At 46.9% G+C, this 26,753-nt stretch overlaps 1 protein-coding gene across 1 annotated transcript in view; it reads left to right on the forward strand.

The window, feature by feature from the left end:
• SLC5A5 (solute carrier family 5 member 5) overlaps positions 1 to 22,289 on the forward strand; it is a 57,838-nt gene extending 35,549 nt beyond the window's left edge. The window contains exon 14 of the mRNA XM_007945465.1: positions 22,131 to 22,289. Within this exon, the coding sequence (XP_007943656.1) occupies positions 22,131 to 22,289 (159 nt within the window). The remainder of the gene's footprint in view (positions 1 to 22,130) is intronic.
• The last annotated feature ends 4,464 nt before the right edge of the window (positions 22,290 to 26,753 follow it).

Here is a 26,753-nt window from a genome sequence, read left to right on the forward strand (position 1 = left end):
CAATCTCCTTTGAGATATGAAAGAGATTAAACAAGAGAGCAGAGATCAGAGGGACCTGACTACCACTAAGAGGGAAGAGCCAGGAGCAGAATGTGTCCTTCGGACTCGGGGTCCCTGTGCTGAGAACCTCCTAGACCCAGGAGAAGAGTGATACCAAGACATACCGAGATCTCCCGGGGACACTGGGCCCACAGATGTTATAAGGAGATAAGGACATTCCCTCAGAGCTGACTGAGAGAGAAAGCTTTCCCCTAGAGCTAGCACTTTGAATTCAGATTTCTAGCCTCATAATCTGTGAGAGAATAAATTTCTGTTAAAGCCACCCATTTCTGTTATAGTAGTTCTAGATAACTGAGACAGTTTAGTAGCTGTTCTGGTTACCTAGTGCTGCTCTGACAAGAATAAACCACAAATGGGATGGTCTTAACAAACAGAAGTTTATTCTCTTACAGTTTGGAGGCTTTAAGTCCAAGTTCAAAGTGCCAGGCTCTAGGGGCTGAGTGAAAGCCCCTCAGCCTTGGGCTTCAGCTCTGCCTCCAGCTCCTGGCCCACTGAAGCTAGAGGCATTTCTTCACTCAGACAGCTGCTGGCTGCATTTCTTCACTCATACAGCTGCTGGCTGCTGAGGCTGCCAAGCCCAAGGTTGACAAGTTAAAAAGGCACAGTCCTGATGTTACCAAACCACATGACAGGCCATTAATTCAAGTCCATTATAAGTCCCAAGGTCAGCAGAGCATGGCAGGCTGCTGAACAACGACATGGCTACATGCAGGGTCCAAGGTGCCATAAGCTAGAGACCATTCCCAAAGTTGCTGCTTATATACGGGAAGCAGACCACATACCCAAAGGCAGCTACTCAGCTGCTTATGGTAGATCCCACCATGGAGCTGATTGCCAGTCTCATCATGGGCAATAACTACCACCAGCTGCCCAGCCACTCAACCAGCCCCAGCCAAGTTGACACACAAGCATAACTACCACAGGAGCTGAGTGCAAACTGTTGGGCCACCCAGGGACCTTTATAAGCCTCACAGTTTGTGGTATTTTGTTACAGCAGCCCTAGAAGACTTATACACAGACCCTGGCTCTGATTTCCTATCCCTTCTTCTCCCTTCCATTGTCATCCCCCTCAGGCAAGGTGTCTAAGACACAGTAGAATTAAAAGCCAGGCAGAGCAGGGTTCAAATCCTACCTTTGCAGCATACCAGGTACACATGAACAACTCTAGCACTTGGAGCCTCAGTTTCCCCTTTAGTAAACTCTAGGGCTCCCACAACTACTCAGGCCTCAGACTGTGCATGTGTGTGGGGGTCCTGGAGCTAGGAAAGGTGCTGCTTTTGCAGGGAGAGGGAGGCATTGTCAGAGGGACCACAGGCTCCATGGGGACCCCAGCGTGTGTTTGATTTAAGGAAAAAGCCACCAGACAACCACTATCTGAAAACAGGCCCCAGGCAAGGGAGGGCACGGGGAGTCAGCAGATTGTAGACTATCAGGGAAAAGGGACCACCCCAGAAAGCAAACAGTGGCTTTGTGTCCCTGAGGGGCCAGCTGTGGTCACACATTAATGCCCGGAACCAACCCGCTATTCCTCACGAAGGCACACAGTGTTTGCTGAGTTTAGTCCTTGCTCAAACATTTATTTTCAAGACAAGATGGCTGCGGAGTCCGATGCACTTTAGCCAAGTCCCAGCCACTGCTGGGTGCCAGGGTCAGGCTAGGCGCACCCTGAAGGCTGGATGTAGCTGGAGGGTGGTAGGATTCTCTCCAGGCAAGATGCTGGGCCAGGAATCCTAGGGTTGGAGAATTCTCACCTTTTGGAGTATGTGGGGATTCTCACAAGAATTTGCAGCCTTTGCCATAAAAAAGGACCGAAGAATAAAGTATCTGTACACACTGTGCAATAGCCATGCCTACGCCCCAGCATTGTTGGGAGATAAAATGAGTTAACCCTGAATGCAGGAACGCAAACAGACACTCTTTCCTATTGATAAACATGCCCTGCTCTGCACAGTTTTTCACACACCAATGTTCATCGCAACATTATTTATTAGAGCCCCATAGTAGAAACAACCCAACTGTCCATTAGCAGGTAACTGGGTAACACAGTGTGACTCGATGGCACTTAACAACACAATGTGGTCTATCCGTACGATGGAATGTTGTTGTTGTTGTTGTTAGGTGCCATTTAGCCAGCTCCATAGTGACCCCGTGTACAACAGAACGAAACACTGCCCTGTCCTGAGCCATCCTCACAACCCTTGCTATACTTAAGCCCGTCATTGCAGCCACTGTGCTAATCCATCTTGTTGAGGGCCTTCCCCTTTTTCACTGACCCTCCACTTTACCAAGCATGATATCCTTCTCCAGGCAATGGTCTCTTCCAACAACATGGCCAAAGTAGGTGACACGAAGTCTGGCCATTCTCGCTTCCAAGGAGCATTCCAGCTGCACTTCTTCCAGGACAGATTTGTTTGTTCTTCTGGCAGTCCGTGGTGTATCTTCAGTGTTCTTTGCCAAGGCCACAACTCAAAGGCATCAACGCTTCCTTGATCTTCCTTATTCAATAGAATATGATTCAGTCATAAAGAGAAGTGAAGCTCTGATACTTGCTATAGCATGGATCATAACCTTGAAAACATCCTGTTGAGTGAAAGAAGTCAGATACAAAAGGTCACATCGGGTCCAGTCCTATTGATATGAAATCTCCCGAAAAGGCAAATCCACAGCAACAGAAAGTAGATTAGTAGTTGCCTGGAGCTTGTGGGAGGGGGGATGGGGAGTGACTGCTAATGGGAATGGGGCTTCCTTTTGGGGTGATGAGAATGATCTAAATTTGATAGCGGTAATAGTTGTACAATTTTGTGAGTATAATAAAAACTGTTGAGTCATACACTTTAAAAGGTGAATTTCAGGGCATACGAATTATATCTCAATAAAGGTGCTATTAAAAGAAAGAAGGAAACATTATGCTGAGTAAAAGAAGTCAGGCACAAAAGGCCACTTAATGTACAATTTTGCTCCCTGTTCCCCCTCCCCCAGCCCCTGACAACCACGAATGTGCTTCCTGTCTCTATAGATTCACCTCTTCTGGATGTTTCATGTAAATGGAATCATACAACATGTGGTCTTTTGGGTCTGGCTCCTCTCAGTGAGCATCGTGTTTTTGAGGTTCATTCATGTTGTAGCATCTATCAGAGCTGCATCCTTTTCATGGCTGAGTGATACTCCATTGTGTGGATGGACCACACAGTGTGTGTCCACCATCTGTTGGTGGGCATTTGGGTTGTTTTATTGTTTTAGCCATTGTGAATAGTGCTGCAATTAATATTGATGTCTTATTCTCTGAGGGCTGCTGTAACGGCAAATACCACATGTGGGCAACTTTGAAGAATAAGAATTGATTGTTTCCCAGTTCTGGAGGCTAAAAGTCCCAATCAGGGTCTTGGCAGCATCAATTCTTTCCTTGTCAGTAGCCCTGGGCATTCCTTGGTTCCTTGGCTTATAGTTGATCCTTATGATTCTCCCCGTCCTTCCTGTGTGTGCGTGTGCGTGTGTGTGCTTTTATACTAATCTGTTCTTTTTATAACTCAGAAGTTAAATAGATGGAGAATCCACCCAGGTACGATATCAACTAATTGATTAGATTGCCTTATGGAAGGTTATCTGCTCTGCTAAAGGCCAGATGGTTGTGGAGTACCTGGGTGGAGCAGTCGAGCACTAGGCAATAAGCTGAAATGCTGGGGGTATGAACCCACCCAGCAGTGCCCCGGATGAAAGTCCTGACTATCTGCTTCCAAAAGCTCACAGCCTTTAAAACTCTGGAGCAGTTCTACTCTGACACACTTGGGGTCACCATGAGTCAGAATCAACTTGAAGACAAACAACAAGAGGGCTAGATGATTAAATCTTTTTTTTTTTTTAATTATGATTTAGGTGAAAGTTAACAGAGCAAATTCACTTTCCATACAACAGTTTGCACACACGTTGTCTTATGACATTGACTACAATTTCCCACAATGCAACAGCTCCCCTCCCACTTCCTCCTGATAGTGACCCCTTCCCTGTGTCCATCCCTCCATGCACTCCTGTCCCTTGAGCTGTCTCCTGGTGCATAAGCAGCCCTTCTTTTTCCCATGATTGTTCTCTCCAAGGAGTATATCTATCTCAGGCACATGTTCAACTCATATGCCTGTCTTTTGTTTGGCTGGAAGCCTCAGGAGTAGGTTCAATTCCAGACCTGAAGGGCAGCTAGGGACCAGAGTCTCAGTGGTTCCACCAGGCTCTATCAGACCAGCAAACCTGGTCCCCCCCTTTTTTTTTCCTAATGATTTTGAATTTTGTTCCACATTGTTCTCCCTCTCTATCCAGGATCTCCTCCATAGATCCCCCTTCGAGTGGTTGACAATGGTAGCTGGGCACCAGATGATTAAATCTTATGATTAAATCATAACAACCTATGGCCAAAATGTCAATACATGCTTTGGGAGAACACAATTCGATACATGACAATTTGTGTATCAGTTTTTGTGTTTTTCAGTCACTATTGACAAGTTAGCTGAACTAACCACTCTTAGAATGTGCATTCAAGTTTTCCTGATCAATTCAACTTTAAACTACCCCAAGTGAAGGGAAAAACAAGAAAGAGGCACAGAAAAAAGAGGAGAGAGGCAGTTGGCTGCAGACAAATAGGAAATTATGCCTGGAAGAGGATCACTATGTTTCTTTTACAAGAAGGGACAAAGTTTAGGTGCAAGAAAATCTATTTCACACACACACACACACACACACAGGAAGGAGCTTTTACAATTTTTAAAAAATTATCCTGAAAACATACACACAAACACAACAACTTCCACATTTAAAATTTGCTGACATTGATTACATGTTCCATGTTGTGCCCCCATTCTTGCTATCCTCATACAAAATATTCCATCATCGTAGATATAAACTCAGTGCCCCCCACACAAAAACTCTCCCTTTCCCCATCCCTCCTGCTCCTCCAAAAAACCAAAGACCAAACTCACTGCCATTGAGTCAATTGCAGCTCATAGCAACCCCCATTAGGTTTCCAAGGCCATATGTCTTTACAGAAATAGACTGCTTCATCTTTCTTCCGTGAAGTGGCTGGTGGGTTTGAACCACCAATCTTTTGGTTAGCAGCCAAATGTCTTAACCACTACACCACCAGAGCATCTTCCCACCCCTGGTAGCCTCTAATAAACACTGATCTATACACTTGCCTGTTATTGATGTTTCAGTAAGTGTTATTGTTGTTGTCAGGTGCCGTCAAGTCTTCTCCAACTCATAGCAACCCTACGTACAGGAGAACAAAATGCTGCGTGGTCCTGTGACAGCTCCACAGTCCTTGCTATACCTCAGCCTATCATTGCAGCCACTGTGTCAATCCATCTTGTTGAGGGCCTTCCCCTTTTTTGCTGACCCTCCACTTTACCAAGCCTGATATCCTTCTCCAGGGAATGGTCCCTTCTGACAACATGACCAAAGTAGGTGAGATGAAGTCTGGCTATTCTTGCTTCCAAGGAGCATTCCAGCTGCACTTCTTCCAGGACAGATTTGTTTCCATAAATGAGATCAAACAATATTTGTCTTTTTGTGTCTGGCTACTTTCACTGAGCATAATGTTTTCAAGGTTCAGCCATGTTGTAACATGTATCAGAGCTTTATTCATCAAGAGCAGTATTCTATGGTGTGGATGGACCACATTGTGTTCACCCATCATCTGTTGATGGACATTTGGTTGTTTCTACCATTTGGCTCTTGTGAAAAGTGCTGCAGTGAACATTTGTGTAGAGGTTTCTGTTTGTGTTCCTGCCTGCACTTCTTCTGGGCAGATACCTGGGAATGGGATTGCTGGTTTCAACATGAAATTGGCCTTTGGCAATCTTATCATGCTGTAAGATCACAAAGCCAGTATATCTTATTCTCTAAAGTCCAGAGCAAAAGACTCATAGCCACCCCCACTGGGTTTCCAAGGCTGTAAATCTTTACAGAAGCAGACTGCCTCATCTTTCTTCTGCAGAGCAGCTGGATGGGTTTGAACCACTGACTTTTTGGTTAATAGCCAAGTGCCTTGACCACTAACTACCAGAGTTATATACATACATATATTTATGAAGAGAGTGAGTGAGAAAAAGAGAGAAATGTATCTCAAGGAATGGCTCATGCAGTTATAGAGGCTGGGAAGTCCCAAGTCCATGGTCAGATGTCAAGCTGGAGGCCTCTCCTGACTCATGTAGCTGCTGGGGCTGATGAGTGGCAGGCAATACAGCAGGCTGCTGGCTTTGGAGGTTGGCAAATACAAGATTGACAGGTAAGATGGCAGGCTGTTGGCTCACAGGCTGCAAAGGCAACTATCTTAAGATTGGCAAACAATATGGCAGGCCACTGGGTCAAGTCCGAGAACTAGAGATGATGATGGGCAAGATGTAGGATCCAGATCCAGCAAAAAGCCAGAAAGCTTTGCCAGAGCTTTTTTTTTTTTCTTTAGCTTTTATTTTTTATTTTATTTATTTATTTTCTATTGTGATTTGGGTGAAGATTTATAGAGCAAATTCACTTTCCATACAACAGTTCACATACACTTTGTCTCATGACATTGATTGCAATTTACCACAATGCAACAGCTCCCCTCTCACTTCCTCCCTATAATTACCTCTTCCCTGTGTCCATCCCTCCATGCCATCCTGCCCCCTGAGCTGTCTCCCTGTGCATAAGCTTTCTCCCATGATTGTTCTCTCCAAGGAATGTATTTACCTCAGGTAAATGTTCAACTCATATGCCTGTCTTTTGTTTGGCTGGAAGCCACAGGTGTGGGTTCAATTCCAGACCTGACGGGCAGCTAGGGGCCATAGTTTCAGTGGTTCCACCAGGCTCTATCAGATCAGCAAACCTGGTCCCCCCCCCCTTTTTTTTTCTCCAAATGATTTTGAGTTTTGTCCACATTGTTCTCCCTCTCTCTCTAGGATCTCCTACATAGATCCCCTTCCAAGTGATTGACATTGATAGCCGGGCATCATCTACTTCTTCTGGTCTCATAGTTGCATAGGCTGCAGATTGGATGGTGTACCAGTTGCTAGGACTGATTGTATCCATGTATTTTTGTTTTTCTTCATTCTTCTTTGCTTTGGATGAGGATACCCATCGTTGCATCTAGACGGCAGCTTACAATCTTTTAAGATCCCAGTCACTCCTCACCAAAGTAGGAGGTGAAACAATGTTTTGTGTAGTATGTTATGCCAATTGAGCTTGATGTCCCCTGCGACTATGGTCCCGAGCCCACAGGTTCAACTACTCAGTCCCTCTGGGTAGCTGGCCGTGACCAAGCAGTGACTACACTTTGCTTCTTGTCAGCTCTACTATACGCCTTTGCCAGAGCTTTTCCATGTAGATTGGAAGCAGGCCAAAAAGCCTTTCAACTAATGGACTGCTCATAACAGATCTCATCATGGAAATGATATATCAGATCTCATCATGGGGGATGACTAAATCATAACTGTTAAACCACTTAGAACCATGGCCCAGCCAAGTTGACCCACAACCTTAACTATTGTGCAGGCCCTTTAAAATCTTGCTAAGAATTCTCCTCAGCCAGATATCCAAGTTCATCATTTACAAGTTCTGCCTTCCACCAAACATTTTAACATAATTTAGACAAGTTCTTTGCCACTGCATAAAAAGCATCACCCTTCCTCCATTGTTCAATCACATGTTCATCACTTTCTTTTAAAGCCTCATTAGAAGCACATTTAACACCCACATTTCTAGGAACATTCCGTTGCTGGTGCCATATGTATTTTCTAAGATGATAAAGAGTTTCTCTATAGCTCTCCTCACTTCCTTCTGAGTCCTCTCCAGAATTACCTTTGACATCCGTGATTCTACCAACAGCCTCTTCAAGGCAATTTAGTCTTTCACTATCATACGTCTTAAAACTCTTCCAGCCTCCATCCATCACCCAATTCCAAAACTACTTCCACATTGGTAGGTATTTGTTAGACTAGCACCCTATTCCCAGTACCAAATCTATCTTCAATATATAGTGCTGCTATAATAGAAATACCACAAGTGGATGGCTTTTTTTTTTTTTTTTTTAATTATTGTGAATTGAATGAAAGTTTACAGGGCAAATTCATTTTCCACACAGCAGTTCATACATATTTTTTTAATGATATTGACTGCAAATTCCCCACAATGTAACAGCTCTCTTCCCACTTCCTTCCTGTAGTTACCTCTTCCCTGTGTCCTTCTTTCCTATGCATTCCTGTCCCTTGAGCTATCTCCCTGTGCAAATACTGCCCTTTTGTTCTTCCATGATTGTTCTGGTGGCGTAGTGCCTAGAGCATTTGACTGCTAATGAGAAGGCTGGCAGTTCAAACCCACCAGCCACTCCTAAGAAGGAAAGTTGGGCAATCTACTTCCATAGAGATACCACCTTAGAAACCCAAGGAGGGGTCGCTATGAGTCGGAATTGACACGATTGCAATGAGTTGTTTTTTTTTTTAAATGATTGATCGTTCTAAGACGTGCATCAACCTGATGTAAATATTCACTTTATATGTCTGTCTATTGTTTGGCTGGAAGCTGCAGGAGTGAGTTCAATTCCAGACCTGAAGGGTAACTAGGGGCCATAGTCTCAGGGGTCTCACAGGCTCTATCAGACCAGTAAACCTTTTTTTTTTTTAAATGAATTTGAGGTTTTTTTCCACATTGTTCTCCCACTCTATCCAGGATCTTCTGCACTGACCCCTTTCTGAGTGGTGGCTTCAACAAACAGGAATTTATTTTCTAACACTTTAGCAGCTAGAAGTCTGAATTCAGGGTGCCAGCTATAGAGGAAGTGTCTCTCTCTGTTGGCTCTGGAGGAAGGTCCTTGTCTCTTCTGAAAAGTTAATCTGAAAAGATTAACTCACTGGGGGCGGGGGGAGGAGTGCATGAGAGAGAACCAAAACCCAGAAGGACACACAAAAAAAAGAAAAAAAGACACACCCTACACTAATCCTGCTTCATTAACATAACAGAAAACTCATTGTCAAATGGGATTATAACCATAGGCATAGGGGTTAAGATTTACAACACATATTTTGGGGGAGGGGAGGAACACAATTCAATCCAAAACAATAGCCATCCTAGAGGGGGTGAAGAGGTATCTCAATTGATCTTAGATGAGATGAATGATGGAGAGGACCCCACAAAAACAGCAGCGGTCTGTTGTCATGTTCCCTGTGTAAGCTTGGGTCTCCAGAACTTTGCCAAAGGCCAGTAGATCAGAGGCTGGAAGCACACCTGGTCCCAGGCCAATGAAGCTAAACAAAGCAGTTCTCAGAGACACAAAGATATGATCAGAGAAGTTTGTCTTGATTTCCTAGGGCTGCTATAACATAAATACCACAAGTGGGTGGCTTTAAAGAACAGAAATGTATTGTCTTACAGTTCTGGATGCTCAAAGTCCCATTCAGGGTCTCAGTTGTGTGAATTCCTTCCTTGTTGGTAGCCCTGGGTGTTCCTGGGTTCCTTGGTTTGTAGATGATCCTCACACGGCATCTGTCTCTCTCTCTCTCTCTCTCTCTGTATGTTCCTGTATGTGAGTCTAACCTGCTCTTTCTATAATTCAGAAATAGTTAGGTTTAGGGCCCACCCCACACTGGTATGACCTCAACAGATTGATTCTGTGATGCGGTCAATTACTTAGTATGGCTTTTCTAGCTATATATAGTCTTTGTAACTCCCATCAGATTACTGAGTGGGGCCATGCAAAAAAGGTGTATAGAATTCTAATATTGGGATTGGTTAGTTTTGTCACTCTGCCAGGGTTAAAATGAGCCTTCCTTGTGGCAGAAAGGGGGATCTCACTGCCATCAACAGAAGAGCTGGAGGGAGAGTGGAGTGTGTCCTTGGGCCTGAGATCCCTGTGCTGGACCTCCTTGGCAGAGAGATGACTGGCTGAGAGAGAGATGCCTGGCTGAGAGACTATTGCAGGCCAAGTTTCAGAATAATGACTAGAAAGTCAGCCGTAGTTCAGAGGGAAATTTATAAGAGGATAGTAACTTTGGTAGCATAGTGCCTAAGGCATTTGACTGCCAACCAGAAGGCTGGGGTTCAAACCCACCACCCATTCCTGGGAAGGAAGGTTGGGCAATCTACTTCTGGAGATACTGCCTTGGAAACCCAAGGAGAGGCTGCTGTGAGTTGGGTCCGACTCGACAGCAGTGAGTTTTTTGGTTTAACCTTGCATGGTGGAGACACACGGGGCCAGAGGCAACGCCTTACAAACTAGGGGGATTTATTGTAGTTTTTAAGGCTGTGGGGTACGTGATTTCAAAAGACCTTATGCAGGCAGGTTACTCATAAAATCCTGACCCTTTTGTGAAAGTCAGGAAGCGGAACAAGGCTGTGATAAATTCCTAAGATAGACCTCAACTTCCTTCAGCCTAGGTGTGTGTACAATCTCTTTCGAAGATGGAGTCTGTGTGTTCCAACGTGGATGCCACGACTTCTTCTGTGCAGGTGTATTCTGCTGTTTGCTCTTGGTTCGAGTCTTGGTCTCATCTTGGATTGGCCATCATAGTCCATCAGGCGGTAAAGGAAGGCAGGGCTGCACAGGCTCCAACACTGGTTAACACTGACCCCGGGTAGTGGACTAGAAGACGTCTCAAGAATGGCCTGTTATCTGTCTTCAACAGCAGCCGCCCTAGGGCTGAGCAGACAGTTGGGCAGAACCTTGAGGAAGATGGACTCTCAAGAGCCAGCCCCCTCCATTTTGAAGAGATCTGGCTGGAGTGGGGGGCTTGCCCAGTACCCATACCATACCTTCCAGACCCCATTTGAGGTAGCCAGAGCTGAAGACCAGGCCTACTCCAGTGTTTGCCTGGACCTGTTCCTCCTCCTGCTGGAGCCCCTGCCACCTCAGGTCCTGGGAGATGACAGATCACACACTCCAGGCAGAGAGAGGGTAGGGCTTCCCAACCTGGAGCCAGGGGACTTTGCAGATGCTAGGCTGATGAGTTTGTTATAAATTAGGGACGCGTTAAGAGGAGGTGAGAAGGGTTCAGTAACAGCTTTCGGGGCCCATTTTTTTGATTTCCTGTTCAGTTTGTATATTGCGATTGTTCCTGTCTCATAAGCTTATTGCAAAACCAATAAAGATGATCTATTCAGAGAAAGGAAAAAAAAAGAAAGAAAGAAACAGAATGGCCTGTTATCAGGAAATGACATCTAAGTAGTAATTTCACATTTGCATTATTTCTTTTGCAGTGTCCCTTCCTTAGTCTCAGGATCTGAGGAATGTGGTTGCCCTGTCCTCTGAGCTGTTCCTGTCTTGGTTTTATGACCTTAGGAATGTGGTTGCAGGGGCAGGATTCTTACGTGATTATGGCTACAAGTAGTAGAAGGCAATGTTTAAATTGAACAAGATTAATATGGAGCTCAGGTTATGAAGTTAGAACACATATTCATCCCCCAGAAATTCTAATCTGCCTATACTACTACAAGACAGCAGCAGTGGAGTGCACATAGGTGTACCTATCACCTATAACAGTTCAAAACCACCAGCCACCCCTCGGAAGGAAGGTTGGGCAATCTACTTCTGTAGTGATACCACCTTGGAAACCCAAGGAGGTGTCTCTGTCAGTCGGATCTGCCTCGACGGCAGTGAGGCAATCTACTTCCGTAGTGATACTGCCTCGGAAACCCAAGGAGGGGTCGCTATGAGTCAGGTCCGACTTGATGGCACATGAAAATAACAACAACAACATCACCTATAACAAAAACTAAATTAAACTCACTGCCGTCGAGGCAGATCTGACTGATAGAGATACCTCCTTGGGTTTCCAAGGCGGTATCACTACAGAAGTAGATTGCCCAACCTTCCTTCCGAGGAGTGGCTGGTGGGTTTGAACCGCCAGCCTTCTGGTTAGCAGTCAAGTGCCTAGGCAGTCATAGGCAGAGCTAAAAAAAAGGCTTGGTAATGTTTGCCTGAGCAGGGTAGAGGCCAGACCAAGAGGCCAAGGGCCAGAGAGGCATGCCTGAGGGCACAGCACAAGAGAGGCCTCCTGATTGAAGAATTGTATCCTGAGACTGCTCCTGAACCTGACTTGTAGCCTGTTAAAAACCAAATTACTCCCCTAATCAACGAGCTCTGGTAGCATAGTGGCTAAGGCACTTGACTGCTAACCAGAAGGCTGGTGGTTCAAACCCACCAGCCACTCCTCGGAAGGAAGGTTGGGCAATCCTACTTCCGTAGTGATACTGCCTCGGAAACCCAAGGAGGGGTCGCTATGAGTCAGGGCTGACTCGACGGCACATAACAACAACAACAACAATCAACCCCACAATTGTGAGCATTTGTGAATTCTGTGTGGCCACTGCAATGAATTATCGAACCCAGCAGGGCAGTAGTGAGTGCTGTGGGAGGAACAGCTGGTGTCAGAGTTAGTAAAAAGGTTGGAGGGTGGCAGTATATCTGACCTCATCGGAATCAGCCTTGGGCTGCCAATGGTGACTCTGTCTCCCCGTCTTAAGGCTGGAGGAGGTAAGAAGGTGCTGCTTCCATGCCCTTTTTGCTAATTCTATTAGATTAGACTATGTTACACCTTAGATATCAAAGCTGCTACTATCCAGTGGCTTCGGATTCATGGTGATCCCGTGTGACACAGTAGAACTCAGCTCCATAGGGTTTTCTTGGCTGTAATCTTTACAGAAATAGATGGCCAGGCCTTTCTTCTGTGGTGCCACTAGGTTAGTAGTTGAGTGTAAATCATTTGCACCACCGAGGGACCCCTCTGCCCACAGGTATGTGTGTGTGTATATATATTATACCCACCAAGCTCACTGCCATTGAGTCAATTGCTACTCATAGCGACCCCCGCTTGAATTTCTGAGATGGCAAATCTTTACAGGAGTGACTGGTAGGTTTGAACCACCAACCTTCTGTTCAGCCATCAAATGCTTTAGGCACTGCACCACCAGAGCTCCTACCTACAGATATGTTGTTGTTGCTGTTGTTATGTGCTGTCGAGTCGGACCTGACTCATAATAGGAGCCAGGATTTCAATACTTTTTTTTTTGGGGGGGGGGCAGTTCACAATTCAGTCCATAACAAAGTCCTTATAGGATTGGTCTCTCTCTTGTCTTTTTTTCTCATTAATTTTTGAAGTGGTAAAAAGTGTGTTCAAAGGATGCTAATGTAAGGACTTGAACCCCTCAACCACCAGCACTGACTCAAGGATGGCTTATTGGGTCTCTGACTTCTCCCTACAGGTGTTTCCTCTTACAGACACACAATACTGAAGGCACTTGTAGTGGGTGGGATAAAAGAGTGGGAGCTCTGGTGGCATAGTGCCTAAGGCCCTTGATGCTAACCAGAAGGCTGGCAGTTCAAACCCACCAGCCACTCCTCGGAAGGAAGGTTGAGCAATCTACTTCCATAGAGATACTGCCTCGGAAACCCAAGGAGGGGTCACTATGAGTCGGATAAACTCAATGGCAGTGAGTTTTTTTTTTTTTTTTCAGTCTGTCTTCTCCCTATAGATGTTTCCTTTACAGACACACAATACTGAAGGCACTTGTAGCAGGTGGAATGGTGTCCCCAAAAAAGGCATGTCTATGTCCTAACCCCCAGAACCCATGAATGGGACCTTATTTGGAAACAGGGTCCTTGCAGATGTTATCAAGTTGAGGATATTGGGATGAGATCATCCCAGATTTAGGGTGGGCCCTAAATCCAATGACAGGTGTCCTTAGGAGAGGAAGAAGATGGCCATGTGAGGAGGGAGGCAGAGATGGGAGTGATGTAGCCCAGGAGTGCCTGGAACCTCCAGAAGCTGAGAGGGACAAGGAAGGGTCCTCCTGCCCAAGCTTCTGGAGGGAGCAGGGCCCTGCCAACACTGTGGTTTCACACTTCTGGCCTCCAGCACCGTATGAGAATAAAATCTGTTGTTCAAGCTGCCCAGATTGTGGCCCTCTGTTACAGCAGCCCCAGGACACTCACATGGCACTAAACAAGAGACAGAACAGAGGAAGTGGCATTAGGACAGAATCATCCCCACCAAGGAACAGTAGGTCTGAGTAGAGAACCAAGAAGTCCCAGAGGACCTCACTGCAGCACTGCTCCTAAGAGCTAGAAGGTGGAACCAACCAAAATGCCCATCCACAGATGACGGATTGACACAAAGTCCAACCACACAATGGATGTCTCTCAGCCATAGAGTGTCATGAAGTCCTGATGTATGTTACAATGTGGAAGAATCTTGGAAACACCATGCTGAGAGAAATGTCAGTCACAAAAGGCCAAATACTACATGATCTCACTTATACGAAATAAGCGGATATATAGAAACCAAAGATTATAGTGGTTAGCAGGAGTGGGAGGAAAGGTAAAAGGGGTGTTTTAGCTTAGGGGGCACTGAGTTTATGTTAATGAGGGTGGATAGATTTGGAAAAGGATAGGAACTTGAAGAATGTAATCAATGTCATTGAATTTTACATGAAGAAATGATTGAGATGGTGTGTACTTTGTTGCATGTATTTCACTACAAAAAAAGGAATGAAAGGCCCCAGTGTAATAACACTCAGAGCCCAATTCAGTATGAAATGTACCTTCCAGCCATAGGCAGGTGACCTTGAGCAAGTAGAGACCGCAGGGCTCTCAGATGTGGACACCTTTGCTGAATCTGGGTGGGACCTCCATCTTGGTCAGTGCCTTCCAACCACACACCACCAGGAACCTTGTCATTAAGCAAAGTTGGATTTATTGGCTCATTGCATTGTAGGAGAAAACCTACCCCAAGACTTTGTAGGGCGTCTTAGAAAAATAATATTAGGAGAGACTGGCTATAAAATTGGGATTTTGTGGATGGTGATTTTGAGGAAGGTTCACTGGTAGCACAGTGGTTAAACACTCAGCTACTAACCAAAAGGTCAGCAGTTTGAACCCACCAGCTGCTTCATGGGAGAAAGACAAGGTGGTCTGCTTCTGTAAAGGTTAAACCCACTGCCATTGAGTCGATTCTGACTCATAGCAACCCCCATTGTCATTTCCAAGGCTGTAAATCTTTTTAATTAAATAATTTACGTATTTTATTGTGATTTGGGTGAAAGTTTACAGAGCAAATTCACTTTCCATATAGCGGTTCACATACACTTTGTCTTATGACATTGACTGCAATTTCCCGCAATGCAACAGCTCCCCTTCCACTTCCTCCTGATAGTTACCTCTTCCCTGTGTCCTTCTCTCCATGTACTCCTGCCTTCTGAGCTGTCTCCCTGTGCATACACAGCCTATTCTCCCATGATCGTTCTCTCCAAGGAGTGTATCTACCTAGTGTCAATGTTCACCTCATATGCCTGTCTTTTGTTTGGCTGGAAGCCACAGGAGTCGGTTCAATTCCAGACCTGAAAGGTAGCTAGGGGCCATAGTCTCAGGGGTCCCATCAGGCTCTATCAGACCAGCAAACCTGGTCCCTTTTTCTTTTTCTTTTTTCCAAATGATTTTGAGTTTTGTTCCACATGGTTCTCCCACTCTACCAAGGCTATAAATCTTTATGGAAGTAAAGGCAGTCTAATGCCTTACCCATTATGCCACCAGAGATTACACGTTTGGAAACTCTATGGAGCAGTTCTACTCTGTCCTACAGGGTTGCTATGAGTCAGAATTGATTCAACAGCTGTAGGTCAAGGAAGTGATGGTTTGCTGTAGGCTGGGCAAAAATACGAAGTCAGGTCAGTTCTCTAAGTATGATAATAACTTTTACTTAGGAGGTGGCAGGAGCCAAATGGGGCTAATGATGGAATTGGTGAAAAAAATAGCAGTCCTCTTGATTTCACCTTCTTTTTATTTAATAAACGTTTGATAAATACATATGGAACATGCAGTTCTTAGGTGCCCTCAAGTTGATTCTGACTCCTGGCTGCCCCATGTGGACAGAGTAGAACTGCTCCATAGGGTTTTCAAGGCTGGTACCTTTTGGCGCTCTGGTATAGTGCCTAAGGCACTTGACTGCTAACCAGGAGACTGGCGGTTCAAACCCACCAGCCACTCCCCGGAAGGAAGGTTGGGCAATCTACTTCCGTAGTGATACTGCCTTGGAAACCCAAGGAGGGGTCGCTATGAGTCGGGTCTGACTCGAGGGCACATAACAACAACAACAACAACCTTTTGGAAGGAGATCGCTAGGCCTGTCTTCCAAGGGACCTCTGGGTGGGTTCGAGCCACCAACCTTTCATTAATAGTCTAATGTGTGACCAGGGACTCTGTAAATGATATACAAATAATTAATAATAATATCACATGATAAAACTCGCTGTCGTTGAGTCAGGTCTGACTCATAGCGACCCCTCCTTGGGTTTCCGAGGTGATATCACTACAGAAGTAGATTGCCCAACCTTCCTTCTGGGGAGTGGCTGGTGGGTTTGAACCGCCCGCCTTCTGGTCAGCAGTCAAGTGCCTTAGGCACTATGCCACCAGAGCTCCCATATCACATGATAAATTCATATAAATCTAAATCAAAGTCCTTTGCACACACCATGACTCCCTCCCCATCTCCCCTTGTTGTGAGTTCCTTGTTCTGTTTTCCCCATCACCCATCTGTCAGTTTGTCACATACTCAGTGGCTTGCATGTTGCTGTGGTACTGGAAGCTATATCACCAGTTCTTCAAATACCAGCAGGGTCACCCATGCTGGGCAGGTTTCAGTGGGGTTTCCAGACTAGGAAGAAAGGCCTGGTGATCTACTTCTGAAAACCAGCCAGTAACAGCCCCATGGATCTACAGAGTGTCCTGACAGAATCCAGTGTTGGGAGATGAGCTGCCTGAGTTGGAAGGTATTGAAAATACACGGGACCACAACAGCGGACTCAAGCATGCCAATGACCACTAAGACGGCACAGGACTGAGCCAGGTCTCGTTCTGTTACTGGAGTCACCACAAGTCAGCACCAAATAACTACATGTGAGTCAGGAGTGGGGGACGATTGGTCATTTCTGTGGTCTGAGCAATGCTCTTGTTTCTGTCAGTGGTCAGGTGATATTATGGAGTGATCCTTTGTCTGGTTCCATCATGGCAACAGAGTGGCCTTACCCAGTGGTGATGTTCTGTGAAATGGTTTCTGTTCAGCAGGAGAATGACCTGTCTCAGCTGTGAGCTCCACCAACCCAGCTCCCTGCTGACCACAGTCAGGGTGCCCGTCTCTTTCTCCCTTCACACTCACCACTCGGCCTTTGTACGTGCTGTTCACTCTGCCCCGACACCCTTTCCTCCCTTTCTTCACCCAGCTCACTCCTTCACAGGCTTCAGAATCCTGCTCAAATGTTACTTCCCCTGAGAAGCCCTCCCTGATTACCCAGGCTGCCAGCCTCCATAACCCACTTTCAACCTAGGCCTCATCTTTTGACCACGGTTATGAGCATGCTTTTTGTCTTTTGGTCCAGCGAGTTTTTTTTTTTTAATTGTGGTGATAATCTACACAGCAAAATTGTCACCAATTCAGCTATTCTCATGTGTACAATTCAGTAATATCAATTACATTCTTCAAGTTGTGTGCTCATTTTCACTATCCTTTTCAAACCATTCCACCACCATCAACAAAAACTCACTGCTCCCTAAACAAAAACAAATCTTCCCCTTTCTCCCTCCTTTCCACTTCTGGCAACCACTAATAATCTTTGGTTTCTATTTACTTGCTTATTTCACATAAGTGAGATCACGTAAGTGTTCTTTTGTGACTGATTTTTCACTCAACATGATGTTTTCAAGGTTCATTAGCATTGCAGCATGCAGCAGGACCTCATCTCTCTTCATGGCTGAGAGCACTGCATTGTGTGGATGGCCCATATTGTGTTTATCCGTCATCTGTTGGTGGACATTTGGGTCCTGTCCACCTTTTAGCTCTTGTGAAAAGCGCTGCAGTCAACATTGCTGCACAGGTTTCTGTTTGTGTTCCCGCCTGTACTTCTTCCGGGCAGGTACCTAGGCTCGAGATGCTGGGTCATATGGTAGCTCTCTGTTCAGTTTTATGAGGAACTACCAAACTGTTTCCAGAATGGCTGCACCATTTTGCATTCTCAATGAATAATTTATTTTAGAAGGATCAGCACAAAGCTGGTCCCTCTGAGGCAGAGGTTAAAGATGTCCCAAATGTTTAACTTTTAAAATGGCTATACTATTCCATCATCTCTAATATCGGCTACTCCCTCTTTTCTCAGTACTTTATCTCCCTTTGGGTTCACTAATTTGCTGCAATGTCTCACAGAACTCACAAACTGTATTTACAATTAAGTGGTTTATTAAGGAAGTAATAGGGTAAAACTTGGGATCAGGAATGACTCAGAAGTAACAGGAAGTCAGGACCCAGTTCTTGATTAGGACAGCTTCTTCTTGCCCTCTGCTTCTAGGCCCTGCTGGGGACCTTCTAGGGCAAGTGCTACAGCTCTTAGCCCCTTGGGTTGGCAAACCCAACTGCAGCTGTCTCTTGGTTCCTGCTGTCTTGCACTACTATCGTGCTTGCAACTCATTGTCTTCCCTGTTACAACTCCTAGCTCTAGGAGGTTCTCAGTACGAGGACCCCAGACCTTCTTTCTTGATAGTAATGAGACCCTCTCTCTGCTCTGGGATTGGCTTTCTTTTTAAAGCCTAGCAGATTGGCAACCATATGACTATGCAAAGGCATTTGATTGTGTGGATCATGACAAATTATGGATAACTTTGAGAAGAATGGGAATTCCCGAACACTTGATTGTACTCATGAGGAACCTGTACCTTGACCAGGAGGCTGTAGTTCAAATGGAACAAGGGGACACTACATGGTTTAAAATCAACAAGGGAGTGCATCAGGGTTGTATCCTTTCCCCACACTTATTCAATCTATATGCTGAGCAAATAATCCAAGAAGCTGGACTATATGAAGAAAAACATGGCATCAGGATTGGAGGAAGAATCGTTAACAATCTGAGATACGCAGACGATACAACTTTGCTTGCTGAAAGTGAGGATGACTTGAGGCACTTACTGATGAATGTTGAAGAATACAGTCTGCAGTATGGATTATGTCTCAATATAAAGAAAACAAAAATCCTCACAACTGGACCAATGAGCATCACAATAAATGGAGAGAAGGTCGAGGTTGTCAAAGAATTCACTTTGCTTGGTTCTACAATTGATGCCAATGGAAGCAGCAGTCAGGACATTAGACAACGTGTAGCATTGGGAAGGTCAACCATGAAAGAACTGTTTCAAGTGCTGAGGAGCAAGGATGTCTCCTTGAGGACTAAGGTGTGCCTGACACAAGCCATGATATTTCCAATCGCCTCATATGCATGTGAGAGCTGGACAATTAATAAGGGAGACCGAAGAGGAGTTGATGCTTTTGAGTTGTGGTGCTGGCAAAGAATGCTGAAGGTACTATGGACTGCTAAAAGAACTAACAGATATGTCCTGGAGGAAGTGCAGCTGAGATGCTCCTTGGAAACAAAGATGGCCAGACTTCGTTTCACCTACTTTGGTCATGTTGTAAGAAGGGACCATTCCCTGGAGAAGGACGTCATGATTGGTAAGGCGGAGGGTCGACGAAGGAGGGGAAGACCTTCGACAAGGTGGATTGACATGGTGGCTGCGACAATGGGCTCAAGTATAGCAAGGATCATGGAGCTGGTGCGGGATTGGGCGGTGTTTCTTTCTGCTGTGCATGGGGTTGATAGGAGTCGGAAATGACTCGATGACACTTAACAACAACAACAGGTTGGCAAAACTGACCAATTCCCTTGTTAAGGTTCCATACACCTTAATTGTATGGTCCTGCCCCCACAAAGATTCCATGCACTTTATTTGCATTGTTTGTAAGCTGTCCGATCACTTTTCTGGGCCACAAGCACCTTATTTGCATAGTCCCACGCAATCATTTCATAGGAGTCACAAGATCATGACTGGCTAAAAGGACTATATTAACTAGTTTACTGCAAGGTACATTCCCACCAGCAATGGATGAGGGTTCCAATTTCTCCACATCCTCATTAACATTTGGTGTTTTGCATTATTATTATTATTGCTGTTGCCATTCTAATGGGAATGAGGTGGTGGTTACGTGCATACTTTTGTTTGCGTGACTTTCTGTGAACCCTGTGAGAACACAGACCATGTCTCTCTCATTTGACATAGCTTCCCTGATATTGGCGTACATCAGACCCTCAATTCATGGTTGAGAACGCAAACATCTGGGAGGTATAAAATGTCAGAATGTTGCAGGCTGAGAGTTCTCAGGCCTGGAAGCAATGCTATCTAGTGAGGGTACCTGAGAGGCAGCAGAAGTCACCTTGCAGAGACTTAACTTGTTCTGGAACGATTCGCTTGACCTGCACCCCTCAGCTATGTCAATATGAGCTAAGAGCCTCCCTGCCCCCTGGGAAGGTATGAAGGGCCTGGCTCTTTACCAAGGGAGGGTTAACGAAGTGTTATCTTTGGCACCTCCACCCCCACCTTGATACTGAACAATAACCAGTTTTATGTTGAATCTCTTATTGGTGCCAAACTCTATTTCAGGTGCACAATCGCCACCCATAGAAGGTCACAGCCTTGAGGGGACTGAAATAAACAGGTCAACAGATAAATGAAACTGCTTCTGTGACTGAAATAAAAAAGAAGGCTGGGAGTAGGGGCACCAATGCTCCCTGGGTAGGTCAGGGGGGAATTTGACCAAGGGTTGAAGGAAGTGAGGGAACTGGTTATGGGAAAAGCTGACGGCAGAGCATCCCTGCAGAGGGAACAGCAGGAGCAAAGGCCCTAAGGCAGAACCATGCTTGGCAGTTTGGAGAAAGAAGGCTGGCATGGCTGGAGGTGAGAGGGAGAATGGGGTGAGAGGGCCATAAGATGGGGAGTCGGGAGGAGTCTTGCAGGACAGTGGGGAGCCATGGGAGGCTCTGGGGCACAGAAGGTACAAAGGCTGATCTAGGTCCCAACAGCGCAGCCATAGGGCTGCCTTTTGGAAAATGGACTTTGAGGTAAAAAAAAAAAAAAAAGAACTTCTCTCAAGTCAACTATGATTTTCATGACGATCCCCTCTGTTACAACGTAAAACTGCTTCACAGGGTTTTCTTGTCTGTAATCTTTACGGAAGGAAGTTGATGGGGCTTTCTTCCAAAGTGCCACTGGGTGGGTTTGAACTATCCACCATCCAGAGAGAACATCTGTGCCTTCTCTTTTTCCCCACAGCTATGAGTCCGGCCGACTCGATGGCAAATAACAACAACAACAAGGCCCAGAGGAGCCGTGCCCTCTAGTACCCTAATTTTTACAGACGTGACACCGAGGTTCAGTAATTGCAGAAAACTAAGGTGTGGGTGGGTACCTAGGCCAAAATGGTACCCCAAACCTAATTACTTAATAAAGTATATAATATTGCAACCAAGGGAGGATAGGGAGAGCAATTCAACTGGAGGAACCGGCAGGAGCTGTCTCAGATTACCCAATAAGCAAGGTAGGCACGGGTTTGTGCTTATTGACCAATCTACAGCGATAATTTCACGTTTTTCCACAACAAAGATTCTGTTGGTAGGTATGGCTGGCATCTATCTCTCAATCCCACAGCACCTTCCTATAGAAAGAATCAAAACCTCTGGTGGCATAGTGCCTAAGGCATTTGACTGCTACCAGGCGGCTGGTGGTTCAAACCCACCAGCCACTCCTGGGAAAGATGATTGGGCAATCTATTTCCGTAGTGATATTGTTGTCGGTTTTATGTGCCGTCGAGTCGGAGGCAGTATCACTACGGAAGTAGATTGCCGCATCTTTCTTCCGAGGAGAAGCTCCCTCCGTAGTGCTACTGCCTCAGAAACCCAAGGAGGGGTTGAGTCGGATCCAACTCGACGGCAGTGAGTTTTTTTTTTTAGTTTGACGGAGTTTGTGAAATTGTTCTCTATAAATTAGGAAGTAAGCACAAGAAAGCCTGCGCTTACCTTGCTTATTGAGTAACCTGCTCCCGGGCAGAAGCAAAAATGGAGCAATTGAGCCATCGCGGTTGGATTTTGGCTATATTCAACTCCTAGCCGCTCTGAGCCTCAGTTTCCTCTGCAGACAGAGTAGAGGGTGTTCACTTTTCCCACCCTGTTCCCTCTCATTCTCCCCTTAGCGTTGTGGGGCTCGGAAAGCGCTTTCAAAGGGGAACACGATTGCGAAGCTCTATCTTGACATCCTGAGCGGCATAGTCCCCCTCCCAACTCGGGCCACGGGCTCTGGCGCGCCCTGGCGGCCGGGCAACTCCTGGCCGATGCCGCCGGACCTCGTGTGAAGTCGTGGCCGCCATATTTTATTCGGGCAACTGCCATTTTCGTAAAGACATTGGTATAATCCTACTTGCCCCTCTTGGCTTGTCAATATTTTAAATGTATGACAGTGCTGAGAGTTTGTAAAATATTTGTTTACTGGCGCGGAAAAATATTGGCGGTAAACAGAAGAGTAAAATGATGACGACTTTAGTTTGGACAAGAAGCCTTTGCCGCTTTTCCTTTACCAAGATGGTGACAGCGCTGATACGTCATCAGCGCGCGCCGTGCGCCGCTGGGAGCTCGGAGCGCTGGCCCCTGCGGTGACGTAATGGAGATGCGACCGTGCCGGCGCTGGGAGAAGGAGGTAGGAGCGGCCGCGGCGCGGGAGGAGCCGGGGCGCGGGGCACGAGAGGGCGGGCCCGTGGCGGCGGCTCGGCCTGGGAATCCCTTCTCTCAAGGGTCTGGAGTCAAGGTGCTCAAAGACGGGGTACTTCTGGCTCCCAGTCCCCACGGCCACCGCGCCCCACGCCCATTTTCCGGAGCGGGCGACTGAGGTTTAGAGGGGCAGCGCGGTATTCGAGGCAGCTCGATTCCGGCCCTGCCCCCGAGCAGCTTCTCTTCTAAGGGAACCGAGCTGAGTAGGGACGCCCCTAGCTTCTTACCGTGGGGTCGGGGCTGGCGGAGCCCAGCCGAGGCAGCCGGGAGGGTTTCTTGGAAGAGGCGCATTGAGCTTCATTCTCTCTTCTATCTTTTTCACGTCCACATCCACTGGGTCACCTGGACGGATCGTGATTTTACCCTTAAATGTCCCCTGGCCCAGCCTGGGTCACTCCCTGATTACCCTGAGTCTGCCTCACAACGACCTCAAATTCTCTGTTGGACCCGCAGATCTGAGCCTCTCCATCTCTAATGCTCGCCGTGCCTTCTATTACACTGGACTATAAATTCATTCCATTTCACAGCTTTTCTCTCAGATGGCTCCTCAGGAAGCTTTTTGATGCCCGAGGCTGGGTCAGAACCACCCTCCACCCTCACTCATCACAGCTTAGATCAGTTGTAACTCCTGGTCCCTTACCTGTATCTTCCAGTGCCCTGGAGTCTCAGGCAAGTGGAAGTCTGTCTGAGCCAACTCAGTGGCCCACACATAGGTACTTAGTTTGTTGCACACGTTTGTTGAATGACAGAAAGTGTGTGTGTGTGCATGTGTGTGTGAGCGAGTGTTTGCCGTATGGATAAGGACAGGTGAGAATGTCTCAGCATGAACAGGGGATCGAAGACCTCTCAGCCTTGGGGATAGATTTGGGGAACTTGGCCTGTGGTACCTCCAGAGCAGGTAGGGTTTTCACAGGAGAAGGGGGCAGGGAAGTGGTTATGTATCATGAGCAAAGGCTCAGAGAGGCTGAAGACAGAGGAGAGTGGGCAGAGCAGGGAAGAATTGACTTTGGAAACAACACAGTGTGTGCAGTATTAAATACTGAGGGAACCCTGGGAAAAGACACTTTTTCATTCATTGGTTGAAAATGTGTATTGAATCTCTGGTCTGTTGTGACAAGGCAATCCTAGCCCTGCCCCTGTGGTGCCCACAGCCAGGTGGGGAAGCTGGACATTTGTTAAATAATTGTGTACACGAACATAAAAACAAGCCACATAGATGTCTCAAAGTCTGTGGTCTGGGGAAAGAGTGATGGGGGGTGGGGGGAAGTGTCAGAAGGCTTCCTGGGGATGGCAACACCTGAACTGGTCCTGAAGTTTAAGTAGGAGTTAAGGAAACCGGTTGCCCTGGAATGGATTTCTGTCTTATGGTGACTCAACGTGTGTCAGAGTAGAATTGTTCCGTAGGGTTTTCAAGCTGTGCGCTTTCAAAAGCAGATCACCAGCTTTTCTTCCCAGGCACCTCTGGGTGGCTTGGATCCACCAGTCTTTCGGTGAGTAGCCAGGCACTTAACCAGGGACTCCTGACTGGATAAAGGAGAGCAAAAACTATCCAGGCAGAGGGCACAGCATGTGTAAATGCCCTGGGTGGAACTTGCTTGGTGTGTTTGAAGAAGGCTGGTATTGCTGCTTCTGAATGAATGAGGGGGAGAGACGGAGAGGAGGGGCCAGGGGTTTTCTGTTGGATACATCACGGAGGCTTAGTTATGAGCACTTGGCTCAGGGGGCCAAGGAGCAGCTGGGAGCAGTGCCAGATCAGCTGGTATACTCTGGCCTTTGAAACAGCTCTTGCACCCTGTGTGAGGAGGGACTGGAATTATGCCCACATCTCGGATGAGGAAACCAAGGCTTGGGGAAGCACCTCAGCCCTGGCTGCAGAGTGAGAGCTCAAACCTGAGTCCCGTGGGTCCACACTTCCTTACCCATTTCTGCCCACTCCATCTGTGCAGCTCTCTCTCCAGTCTCAGCCTGAAATGTGGGGTGGGGTGGGCACCCCTCCATGTGGAGTGAGGGGATCCAATGGTCTCAGAGTCCTGATCTGCCTTGATGTTCCCTGAGGTCTCTCCCTAGTTAGGAGCCTGGAGTTGGCACTCAGCATCCTGGGCCTCCACTAACCAGCATGTGGGCTGGGCTTATCACTTACCCTTTCTCACCTCCTCTAACCAGCATGTGGGCTTGGGCTTATCACTTACCCTCTCTAAACCTCAGGTTCCTCATCTGTAAAATGGGGGTAAAAGTACCTGCTTTGGGACTGCCTGGGGGATGAAATGGTTTGGTGTGCACCTGACACAGAAAGTCAGCCTGCATTTTGGTTATTACTGTGCAGCCCGGTCCTATCTGACCTCAGAACTCCATCTCAACCCCCTGCATTCGTGATTTGGTTAGTGTTTTGCCCCAAACCCAAACCCCTCATCTGCCCACATGGGGGTCTGGTGGATACAGCAGCTGGAGGGAGCTTACCAATTGCTGTTGAGTCAGCCTCAACTCATGGTGACTCCATATGTGTCAGGGAGGGAACTATGTTGCATAGGATTTTCAGTGGCTCATTTTTTGGAAGTAAATTGCCAAGTCTGTCTTCTGAGGAGACTCTTTGTGGACTCAAACTTGCAGCCTTTTAGTTAACAGCCGATCACTAGAACCATCTTTACCACCCAGGGAGGGGATTTAAACCAAAACCAAACCAGTTGCCATTGAGTTGATCTGACTCACAGAGACCCCATGTATAATTGAGTAGAAGTGTTCCATAGGATTTCCAAGGCTGTGACCTTTTGGAAGCAGAGCTCTAGTTCTTTCTTCTGAGGCATCTCTTAGTGGGTTCAGCTTGCCAACCTTTAGGTTCAAGTGCTTAAGGAAAGGGGCTGGGACCACTTAAATCAAAACGTGCCCATGCCTTGCTTAAAGCTGTCTTTCGGCTCCTTGTTTCTTTTAGGATAAAATACATGCCCTTCCTCAGCCCACAAGACACTGCTGCCCCTTTCCCCTCCACTTCCCTCTCACTCACACACTCCTCAGTGGCTGACACGCAGACACGCTGCTGTTTGCAGCACACAGCTGGGTTTCTGCTACAGGGCCTTTGCACATGCTGGGCCCTTGGCCTGGAATTCTCCCCCTCCCCTCGCAGGGCTAGCCCACCTGCTCTCAGACCTCTGGTTCATCATGAGAGTGGACCAAGATGCTGTGCATGAAGCACTAAGCCTGCACAAGCACCTGCCACAAACAGGAAACAGGCTTTCCAACAGCGCTTGCAGATGGGTGGGGGCTGTCCAGCAGTCCCGGATGAGCCTGGCCCCATGCGGCCTCCCCTTCATTCTCAGTGGATGGACCTGTTTCTCCAGGGTTCAGTAAGTGACTGAACTGGATATGTTCAGGGTCAGAGGAGGACAACTCACAGGGAGGAGCACCTGCCCATTTCCTGGGTGAGGGAAACTGAGGCCCAGAGAACAGAAGGCACTTATCCTGGACCGCCACTTAAATTCCAGAGGGGTTACTCTTAATTTCTCAGCCACATGGCCTCCCCACTTACCTGAGAAGTGAGACCCTAGGCTCCCCCGTCATGCTCCATGACCTGGACAGGTGTTTCTGTCTCACCGTCTTGAAGTGGGAGTAATGACAGTCCCTCATTTAAGGGCTTGGGGGGACTTGGTTAGTTTGGTTAAAGTGCTTGGCAGAGAGCCACTGTAGGATAGGCTTTCATCTCCCCAGAGCTCAGCAGATACCTGGCCCAGGCCAGGTGCCCAGTGGACAGTGGGTTTCCTTATCGTCACAACCTCTCCCAGCATGGTAGGCCTGGGCTGGCTGTCAGAGGCAGGTCATGGTGGCTGCTTGTCCAGGGTGATGAGATGTAAAAAATGGCATGCTGGAGGCATCTGACCTTTAACTTCACCAGGAGAAGAGAGAATCACCAGCAGCAGCAGTAGCCCGAGGCTGCTTTCTATGAGGCAGAGGTCAGACATACCTCCCCTCAGCAACCTTTTCACCATTTCTGACTTCTCTCCCTCCCAGCACTCTTGACTTCTCTGCTGCATTCGATAATTTGTTGCAATAGCTATACAGAA

The sequence above is a fragment of the Orycteropus afer genome, unplaced genomic scaffold, assembly GCF_000298275.1.
Source record: "Orycteropus afer afer isolate SDZICR_OR568_19922 unplaced genomic scaffold, OryAfe1.0 scaffold00136, whole genome shotgun sequence".
Classification (NCBI taxonomy): Eukaryota; Metazoa; Chordata; class Mammalia; order Tubulidentata; family Orycteropodidae; genus Orycteropus; species Orycteropus afer.